Here is an 11,353-nt window from a genome sequence, read left to right on the forward strand (position 1 = left end):
TGGAACCAGTTGCCATGATCTTAGTTTTTTGAATGTTGAGTTTTAAGTCAGCTTTTCACTGTCCTCTTTCACCTTCATCAAGAGGCTCTTAGTTCCTCTTCTCTTTCTGTCATAAAGCTGGTGTCATCTGCATATCTGAGATTATTGATATTTCTCCCAGCAACCTTGGCTCCACCTTGTGCTTCATCCAGCCAGGCATTTTGCATGATGTACTCTGCATACAAGTTAATAAGCAGGGTGATAATATACAGCCTTGACCTTTACCAAACTCCTAAGTCTCTTTCTCACTTTTTTTATTCAAAACACTGAAGTAACTGTAAATCCTTGTCTGCTCACCTATAAATTGGCATTCCAGACACACTTATTGCCCTTCAAACATCCCAGAATCCTGCAGCCACAGCAAATCCAGTGCCAAGGAAACCTTTTAACTGGGGGGCACCTTGCTTAAATCTGAAAGAACTCTAGGGAAATTATTCAAAACAAGAGATCTTCTACCCTTCATTTTTCCAAGAGGTCCACAAACAAGCATTGACAAGATCTGAGAGATTTTATTTAAAATGTATAATATCAAGCCATTTATGAGACTTACTATCACAAACCACTTCTGATCAAGATCCTTAGGTTATTCCTGTGCACATTAAAGGTTTAGAAGTTTTCAAAAAATACTGTTATCTTACATTACACTCTTAAAATTTTGAAGTTACTGACATAGGGTGTACCATGGGTATTAAAATAATAATGAAATAAACTCCCTTGTTAACTTGAAATGAGTATCTAAAATTGAGAAACACTAATGCATACAAGCGTAAACTGGTAATAATAATTGAACTGGTATATTTAACTATATTTTATGGTATTTCTCCTCACTTGAGTGCCCAATTTACTTTGATTCAGTTAAACCTGATATTATTTCCCATTTTCTGATTTTGGAATAAAAAATGAAAATATACTAGAAAATGCAAAAATAGAAGGAATATGAAAAGAGAAGGAATAAGAAACAAAGGTGCCTAATAAAATGTTTCTTTATATATAGCAACTAGAATTTTTAATAGTAAGGACCTCAAAAAACCAAGTATAACATAAATATTCTGAATTCTTACCAAAAACTTAAATCCAATTTTATATAGGTTTGACTTTTGAATCAATATTTATATTTCCTATTTACAATTAAATGTATTTTTATACAAGCTTAATTAACTTACTCCATTATTTTAAAATCGATTGTCCTATTAACATTAAGATAACTTGTCAGGAGGTTTTCCAGGTGGTGCTAGTGGTAAAGAACCAGCCTGCCAATACAGGAGACATATGAGATGCAGGTTCAATCCCTGGGTCAGGAAGATCTCCTGGAGGAGGGCATGACAACCCACTCCAGTATTCTTGCTTGGAGAATGCCAGGGACAGAGAAGCCTGGCAGGCTACAGTTCATGGAATCTCAAAAGAGTCAGACACTACTGAAGCTACTTAGCACTCATGCATGCAACTTGTCAAGATGAGCCATGATCCTCTAAAACCTTTTATTCACAGAGTGGACTGGGAACCAGTAGCATTGGCAAGGAGCTTGTAAGACACAAAGAATCTCAAAATCTCAAATACTCCTCAGAACCACTGGATGAGGATCTACATTTAAAAAAGTCCCCAGGTGATCCTGTGAAGAAATCTTTATCACTAACTGATGAGTTCAGGATTGGCAAACAATCCCTCTTGAAGGAAAAAACTGGGGAGGTGTTAACTGCAATTGCTTCTTTTTCAAGAGCTTGTCTCCTGAGAAATGGAAATCCTTGGAGAGTATTTGACTCCATGTTATTTATTGCTTGGCATAGTTAAATCCAGGACACACCTTCATAGCACAGTGATCACAACCACTCAGGGGAGAACTGAGAAAGGTGCAGATGTTTGCTACCTTGAAGCTGAAAAAACACACACTGAAGACTTAGAATTGGAGATGCTGACCTGTGATACAGATCAGCTTCAAAAGTGGCTCTGAGACCAGGGTTGTCCCTGCCCTCTCAGCACTAAAGATAGCAGAATGCTGGATACCTATCACTCCCAACACTCACACTAGTACTATTCTTCCCTAAGAGCATGTTTCCAATGAGATTTGGCATTGTGGTTTCCAGAAGAAAAAAGGTGTGTTGACTTTACATTTTCTTTTTGAGTCTTTATTATGAAAGTAATAACCATTTTCATTTAGGCAAATATTCCACAATATAGTCATTCATATAATTATGAATTTATTCATAGCATATTTTTAACTTGCTATGATGTGCCAGATGTAGGCTGCTTACTGACCAGAGGAGAATAAGTCTGATTTGTTCATCATCTGATTTATAGAGCAGCTGCAGTCTGAAAACATGCTGTTTAGAAATGGAAGATTCTTGAGCATGTAGTAAGAAAGTCTAACCAGTTTCAAGGAATTGGAGGTTTTCATGATGACATTAATTGTAAATGAGATTAGAAAAGAAAAAAAAATATTTAGCACACAATAGAGATAATGGGGTTGGAAAAATTACTCTTTTTCCATGTGAAATAATGAAAACATGAGTAAATAAAAATCTAGATAAGTTGAGAGAATTTGACTTATTCTAGAAAAAGAAAATTTTCTGAATTTGAATGCAAGTTTCTGAATCTGAAAGGAGCCAGATACAAATTGAGTTTGGAAAGTGGCAAGAGCTGGTGTCTTAAAAGCCATGAAGAAAATCCTTTCCCTAATGTCCCTGGGTGGTTCATCATCTGGTTTATGGTTGAGTGTATTCAGTGATCAATAATTGCCATTTCTAAGAACCCCAATTTTTAGAATATTTTCCCTTGTATATAGTGAAGGGTATATTCATTGGAAGGACTGATGCTGAAGCTGAGACTCCAATACTTTGGCTACCTGATGCAAAGAGCTGACTCATTTGAAAAGACTCTGATGCTGGGAAAGATTGAGGGCAGGAGGACAAGGGGACAACAGAGGATGAGATTGTTGGATGGCATCACCAACTCAATGGACATGGGTTTGGGTGAACTCCAGGAGTTGGTGATGGACAGGGACGCCTGGTGTGCTGCGGTTCATGGGGTCACAAAGAGTTGGACATGACAGTGACTGAACTGATTTTCTTTGATCTTTCAAATGTCATACATAAAATGTCTTTCTTCCCTTTAGATCCCCTGAGAAGTTGTTTCTTAGTTGATAAGTCCTGTCCAACTCTTTGTGACCCCATGGACTACAGTATGCCAGCCTTCCCTGTCTTTCACTATCTCTTGGAGCTTTCTCAAATTCATGTCCACTGAGTTGGTGCTGCTATCTAACCATCTCATCCTCTGCCACCCCCTTCTCCTTTTGCTTTCAACCTTTCCCAGCATCGGGGTCTTTTCCAATGAGTCAGCTCTTCTTCACAGGTGGCCAAACGACTGGAGTTTTGGCTTCAGCATCAGTCCTTCCAATGAATATTCAGGGTTGATTTTATTTAGGATATATCTCCCTTGGGATATATCTGCTAAGCTATATAGATAGATAGATCTGTTAAGTATCCCATTACCCTCACATATTTTCTAAGTTCTTCACAGTCTTTATTTGCCTTTTATGTTGTCAATGTCTCTCCTTGAAAAGCATTTCTGTAACTCCAAACTCCAGGTATAATTTAAGTGTAGCACAGTGCTTCCTAACCTAATTGCACACAGAAACTGGTAATATTGTGTGAAGTGACAGGGTAAGGATCAGGCTGCATATGGCCAGTGGTGACCAACTTAACACATGAGGAAGTAGGTTCATCCCCACTTCCAGATATGTTAAGAACCCAAGGCCTTTGAACCCGTATGACGATTTGTGGCTTTGTAGTTCCATGGAACTAGTCTTAGAAAGCTATATTTTGGGGTTACTACTGATCATACTCTAGATATTGTGTTTCTACAAGCGTAATCTGAAACTAATTTATTAACCAGCCACTTACTTTGTGGGTTTTATTGAGTTAATAATGAATTGATACCTTACTCTTTTCAGGTGAATTGCACCCAAAGCTGTAACCAGTATACAAAGAATTGGGATTTTTTTTAATCTAAATTTTAAACATAACAACTCTTTGCTTTGCTAAATTTCATTTTATTTGTTTTAAGTGTTTTTAGTGTCTCTATTCACAATTCCAGTTATAGTCCTTCCTCAGGGTCTAGGTTGTGGGAACTTCAGCAGTTTTGTTGACCACAGAGTGTGTACTACACCGGAAGGGACTGGCAATCTTCAAGCGCAAGCTTCACTGAGAAAAAAATTTCACAGAGAGAGTTTGAGCCCCAACTGCTCTTTTCTACCTTTATTCCTTCTTATCCGCTTTAAAATTCAAATGTTGAAAAGCCAGTAAAAAGTATTTTATCATTTTTAATGCTTAGTAATGCCATCTCATATTTTGACAAAAGACTTAACCCTGCTTAAGTGGCCATGCTACTTAATTGGCATTGCTATACACATCCAATTCTTAATTTTTCTAGTATATCTAATCTATCTATATATGATAGGGAAATCTCTATCTTTAATTGATTCTTATGTAAGTAGGGTATAATAATTTGTTTCAAAAGAAATATAATATTCAGACTCTCAGATGTAGATCCTATGGACATTGAGTCAGGACTAATAAATAACAAAAGACATTTTGAAATAAAAATTCCAAGATATTCAGTTCCTTAGCTCTGAATCCATTAGATATATGCAAATTTGCATGCCCCTCTGAGTTTTCACTCTAATTTTTGCATATTATGCTACTTTTTGATGAATATTAGGCCACCTTAATATCGTCTTTAATTTTTTGATATTAGTAACTTTTCTTTGTAGTTTTCATACTCTAGAATAGACCTTGCTTTGTGGTAAAATGCTGTCTCATGAATTTTTGCTAAAGTATTGATTAGAGAAAGAAGGAAGAAGGAGCAGAAGAAGGATAAAAGGGAGGAAAGGGAAGAAAGGAGGAAAAGAAATGAGAAGACAAAAGGAAAAATAGGACAGAAAAAACAGAATGTTTCAAATTCTCCACCTAAAACATGCCACTACACTGACTTTGTGTCTTCTAATTCAGTAGTTCCCAAACCTGGCTAATCATCAGAATGACACAGCAGTTTTATTGGCTTTTTGTTTTAAATTACTTTATTAAAAGTTCAGATCTTTTTTTTTTAATTAATTTATTTATTTTATTTTTAAACTTTACAAAATTGTATTAGTTTTGCCAAATATCAAAATGAATCCACCACAGGCATACATGTGGTCCCCATCCTGAACCCTCCTCCCTCCTCCCTCCCCACACCATCCCTCTGGGTCGTCCCAGTGCACTAGCCCCAAGCATCCAGTATCATGCATCGAACCTGGACTGGCAACTCGTTTCATACATGATATTTTACATGTTTCAATGCCATTCTCCCAAATCTTCCCACCCTCTCCCTCTCCCACAGAGTCCATAAGACTGTTCTATACGTCAGTGTCTCTTTTGCTGTCTCGTACACAAGGTTATTGTTACCATCTTTCTAAATTCCATATATAAGCGTTAGTATACTGTATTTATGTTTTTCCTTCTGGCTTACTTCACTCTGTATAATAGGCTCCAGTTTCATCCATCTCATTAGAACTGCTTCGAATGTATTCTTTTTAATGGCTGAGTAATGCTCCATTGTGTATATATACCACAGCTTTCTTATCCATTCATCTGCTGATGGACATCTAGGTTGCTTCCATGTCCTGGCTATTATAAACAGTGCTGCGATGAATATTGGGGTACACGTGTCTCTTTCCATTCTGGTTTCCTCAGTGTGTATGCCCAGCAGTGGGATTCTGAATCCCTAGTTTTGATGTTATGTTAGGAAATGTGTAATAAAAATTTCTCTAGATGAGGTGAGAGAATTTGGAGAGCTTATGAATAAAAACTTTTGAGAACGTTTTTAAAGATAAAGAAGAAACTAGGGAGAGATATTTTTTAGTATAAGTATCAAATATTACAGTAAAATTTAAGCAGTGGTACTGCTTATGCAATAAAATGGAATTTCAATAAAATGTTGTAGGTTGTTAACTCTGGAAGTACCAAGAGTCTGTGAATTATTCTGAGCTGTAAAAGTAATCTTTAGGAGAAGAAATAGAAGCAAAAATTGTTTATCAGTGATCTTCTGCATATGCTAACATCCCAGAGCAAAAGAGTATAAGGACGATGATTCAGGAAATTTTATTCTTAATTATAATCATGTTTACATTTTTACAGTCATTATTTTTGCAGATACTTTAAGCTCTCTAGGTGACTCTGATGATCAAACCATATTGCGGATCCTTGAATTAACAGACACTCTGTGTTCAGATATGTTCTTCTATATCTGACTGAAAAGTGACCAGCCCACAGAACTCCATCATACCCACAATAACATCATAAAAGCCAGCGACACTTGGCTGTGTGAAGTGAAGGTAAGTTGAGTCTCTATCATGTTCGCATTGAGAAACTAAAATGTTGTCCTCACTGTAAAATTCCTCTGACTTGCGATAGGTTGGAATCTAGAAAGAGAGTCATTTTCTGATGGCATATGCATAATTTAAATGAACCCAGATACAGGGAGGAAGGGATATAGGCACGAAGGCCAGACATTAACATGTTAGACGTGCAGTTGTTTCCCATTATGGTTTAGTTTCATTTTCATTTCTCTGGTGAATAAGGATTTCAGTATCTTTTTAGGTTCTTGTTAATTATTCTCTTATCTTCATCTGTGATATATCTGTTCACATAGTTCTCTTATTTTTAACTTGTTTGTCTTCATGTTATTGTCTTTTCAATATTATTTTTCATACTCTCAGTAACAGTCCATAGTGCTTTTAATATTCTAATAATGTATTTTGAGGAATGGTTTTTAATTTGAATAGAAAGAATTTATCAATATTGTTTGGTTATATTGGTTATATTATTTGGTTATATTGGTTAGTATGTGTGTGTGTTCTTTCTAACAAATTCTTAGACTAGTCCAATATTTTATATATTCTTTAGTGTTTTCTTATGAAATTTATTTAGTCTTCATGCCTAGATTTAAGATTCACTTCAATTTTATTTTTATTTAGCTTTGAAGTAGAACAATTTAGATTTTTTCTTTTTGATTTGTATTCAAGTAGAAATTTTGCTATTTTATTTCTACCCATATGTAATGATAATCTGTTTACTGCTTAACAGAATAGGGGACTGCATTTCTGATTCTATATCCCCTAATTTTATGACAAGTTTTCATACCTTTTTAGTTAATGAAAGATGAAAAAGAAAAAGTTTAACCATTATAAGTGCTCTTTCTGTATTTTGAAGTGTGTAATTATCTTCTATTTTCCAAATAATAGCATGGTATAATAACAATAAAAACAGCTATTTTTATTATTACCAATTTCAGACTGCTAATGTTTTCTAATTAGACAGTGATATTATTTTACTATTCAAAGATTATCAAGTAGTAATTGATGAGTCAGTAGATGAACGCAGATACTTGCACTTTAACTCACAAGCACGATTCATGTATCTTCTTAAAGCATTTAGTCCACAAACAGGCCAACAGTGGACTGGTTCACAGTGAATGTGGTTTGTGCTGTTTTATTTCAAAAAAACATTAAAAAGTGAAGATTTTTACATAGAAACCCGTGTTTTATTATTATCAGAAAAATTAATTACAAAATATGTTTTGATGTGTCTCTTTTCTCCTCTGACAGAAATTCTAGTTAATAAATGGTTCTGCATTTACATGAGATTTGCTCACTCCAGGTTGATGCTCAACCAGCTTCTGTCATTTTTAATAGGTCCTCTAAGATTTCAAATTTGCAAACCCCAATTGGGGAAAAAAAAAAGTGCTTAAAATAAGTGAAAGTTTGAATTAAGGAACAGCCATTCAAATAGGTAAAAATGATCACTATTTTGGCTGAAAAATGTGTAAGTGAAATAGCTTAATATATTTTCTGTTCAGCTGTAAAAACATTTTATTAAGAAAATGTTGTTTAGAAAACTTATGCAGAGTTTAAACTTTACATAGAAACTAAGGAAATATTCAAACAGTTTACCTTCTATGTGAGATAACTTTAATAAACAAACCATAAAAAAAGACATGTCTTCAAAGTTGTCCCTTTCTCTCTCTCTCCTTCAGAAACTTCCCAGATAAAATGGCAAAAGGAAATCACTCCTCAGTGACTGAGTTTATCCTCACTGGACTTACAGAACAGTCACAACTCCAGCTGCCTCTTTTCCTCCTCTTCCTAGGAATCTATGTGGTCACGGTGGTGGGGAATCTGGGCATGATCACACTGATTGGGCTCAGTTCTCACCTGCACACCCCCATGTACTATTTCCTCAGCAGCTTGTCCTTCATTGACCTCTGTCATTCCACTGTCATTACCCCCAAAATGCTGATGAACTTTGTGACAGAGAAGAACATCATCTCTTACCCTGAATGCATAACTCAGCTTTACTTCTTCCTCCTTTTTGCTATCTCTGAGTGTCACATGTTGGCTGCAATGGCATATGACCGCTATGTTGCCGTCTGTAGCCCCTTGCTGTATAATATTACCATGTCCCATCAGGCCTGTTTCTCCCTCATTTGTGGAGTGTATATGATGGGAGTGGTATGTGCATTCTCTCACACAGGCTGCATGCTTAGGGTTCATTTCTGCAAATTCAATGTGATCAACCATTATTTCTGTGATCTTCTGCCTCTCCTAAAGCTCTCCTGCTCTAGCACCTATGTCAACAAATTACTGGTCCTATGTTTTGGTTCACTTAACATCTTTGCCCCGATCCTGACCATCCTCAGCTCCTACATCTTCATCATTTCCAGCATCCTCCACATTCGTTCCACGGAGGGCAGGTCCAAAGTCTTCAGCACATGCAGCTCCCACATCTCAGCTGTCACTATTTTCTATGGATCTGCGGCATTCATGTACCTACAGCCATCATCTGTGAGCTCCATGGACCAAGGGAAAGTGTCCTCTGTGTTTTATACTATTATCGTGCCCATGCTTAATCCCCTGATCTACAGCCTCAGAAATAAAGATGTCAATGTTGCCATGAAGAAAATGCTTGACAAAAGAATATTTTTGTGACCAGACATAAGATGAGCATGATATTTTAGGTCTAGTCATTGCTTGTTACACTGTATGAATGTATGGTTCTCTTACATCAAAATTCCTACCAGTGCTTAATCTGAGCTAAGAACCCCTCCATGCTTTGTAACGTTGCTCAAACCTGTGTGCTCCTACTGTGCCATTTATTGTTTTGGGTGTGTACTTGCCTGCTTATTGTCCAAAATGCACTGCACTGTAATGTTCAAGAAGGTTATCCCCATGCATGCATGCATGTATTTCACTGCTGTATCTGCAGGACCTAAGAGAGTTCCTGGCATTAGAAATACCTTGATAATTTTCTTATTTCCTTTTTAAAAATATTTATGGGAAGCCATATATATCTCATAATGTCATTATCCATTACTTTCTCTAATAGCTACATATGACTTTCAAAAGTTAAAATCAATTAAATTTATGTTTGAAGAGTTCTTCAAAGATGTACAATAAAACTGATGACATCCTAAATTATTTCTATACAAAAATTTAGAAGCATGAACTTGACTAACTTCAGTATCAAACCCCAATACAGGTAAGATAACTTGTGAACACCTGATTTTTTAAGTCATTAAATAAAGTCAACAACCCAAAAACTCATGGTTTTCAAGCATGCAGCATACATGTGTTAAAAAATAATATGTATATTTGCTATCTGATGGGTCAACATAGCAAATCTGGAGATACAGTGGTATCTGGAACTCGATTACTCCAGCCTTGATTACCAGGGTTTCCCATACCTAGACTAAAATAGAACTTCACCTATATTGACAATGAGAAAATTCTTAGTATGTAAAATTATACCACATGCAAATTATAGTTCAAAAAATTTAATTTCAAGATAAAGAGAAAATATGATAACCTCTATTGTTTCAGTCAGAGTTGTGGATCTTCCTAGATTGCCACTTTGAACCAGAACATAATTTTTTATTACTCTATACATTAAGCAAAAAAATCTAGTAAATTTTTTCACATTAAGTGACAGATCTCTATGTTATTCCTCAATATTTCTTTTATTTATAGAGTTAGATAAAGTCATTAACTAATTGTACCTAGAAGGAACTTTTCCTGGGGTTATGACAATAACCGGTTGAAACCTTCCTGCAGCCTACATGTTACAATTTTTAAGTACTACTGTTCTATAAATACCTCATGGCAACTAAATACAGTTAATATAGGTCAATGAGGAAAAAATAGATCAAATATTGCACACAAATATTTTTTATTTATCTCTTGTGTAAAATCACTTTAGAGTGTTCCTTTAATGCAGGTCTTAAAAATATCCTAAAATTTTGAATTCTTATATAGCTTGACATGAAATTCACTAGAGTTCTAATAAGATCTATCCCAGCCTTGCTTCCAACCTATAATCTAACAAAAATGATAAATTACAATGATATGATACTATTAAACACTTGAGAGTCAATGGAAGAAAAGGGAATTGTTAATTGTAACTTTTCCCAAGAGTTGATACTTGTGTGATATGATCCTAATGGGAGATCATTAGCATTATCTCTTCCTCATCTGACTCTGAGCATCAATACTCAGATTATAAGTCACCATTCACATCAACCAACATTTGCAGGGGCCCATTGACTTCACTCACTTAGAGCCAGACATCCTGGAATGTGAAGTCAAGTGGGCCTTGGGAAGTATCGCTATGAACAAAGCTAGTGGAGGTGATGGAATTCCAGTTGAGATATTTCAAATCCTGAAAGATGATACTGTGAAAGTGTTGCACTCAATATGCCAGCAAATTTGGAAAACTCAGCAGTGGCCACAGGACTGGAAAAGGTCAGTTTTCATTCCAATCCCAAAGAAAGGCAATGCCAATAATACTCAAATTACTGCACAATAGCACTCATCTCACATGCTAGTAAAGTAATGCTCAAAATTCTCCAAGCCAGGCTTCAACAGTACATGAACCATGAACTTCCAGATGTTCAAGCTGGTTTTAGAAAAGGCAGAGGAACCAGAGATCAAATTACCAACATCTTCTGGATCATCGAAAAAGCAAGAGAGTTCCAGAAAAAAACATCTATTTCTGCTTTATTGACTATGCCAAAGCCTTTGACTGTGTAGATCACAATAAGCTGTGACAATTTCTGAAAGAGATGGGAATGCCAGACCACCTGACCTGCCTCTTGAGAAACCTGTGTGCAGGTCAGGAAGCAACAGTTAGAACTGGACATGGAACAACAGACCGGTTCCAAATAGGAAAAGGAGTATGTCAAGGCTGTATATTGTCACCCTGCTTATTTAACTTCTACGCAGAGTACA

At 35.9% G+C, this 11,353-nt stretch overlaps 1 protein-coding gene across 2 annotated transcripts; it reads left to right on the forward strand.

Moving 5' to 3' along the window:
• The first annotated feature begins 2,711 nt into the window (after positions 1-2,711).
• Positions 2,712-9,174, forward strand: OR8G5B (olfactory receptor family 8 subfamily G member 5B). Of its 2 annotated transcripts, XM_005226784.5 has the most exons (2): positions 2,712-2,721; positions 8,118-9,174. In XM_005226784.5, exons 1-2 carry the CDS (start codon positions 2,712-2,714, stop codon positions 9,056-9,058), a joined length of 951 nt encoding a protein of 316 aa, XP_005226841.2. In that variant the 3' UTR covers positions 9,059-9,174. The 2 variants fall into 2 exon arrangements, with proteins under 2 accessions (XP_005226841.2, NP_001377005.1); NM_001390076.1 differs by lacking the exon at positions 2,712-2,721 and having other exon boundaries at positions 8,123-9,058.
• The last annotated feature ends 2,179 nt before the right edge of the window (positions 9,175-11,353 follow it).

The sequence above is a fragment of the Bos taurus genome, chromosome 29, assembly GCF_002263795.3.
Source record: "Bos taurus isolate L1 Dominette 01449 registration number 42190680 breed Hereford chromosome 29, ARS-UCD2.0, whole genome shotgun sequence".
Classification (NCBI taxonomy): Eukaryota; Metazoa; Chordata; class Mammalia; order Artiodactyla; family Bovidae; genus Bos; species Bos taurus.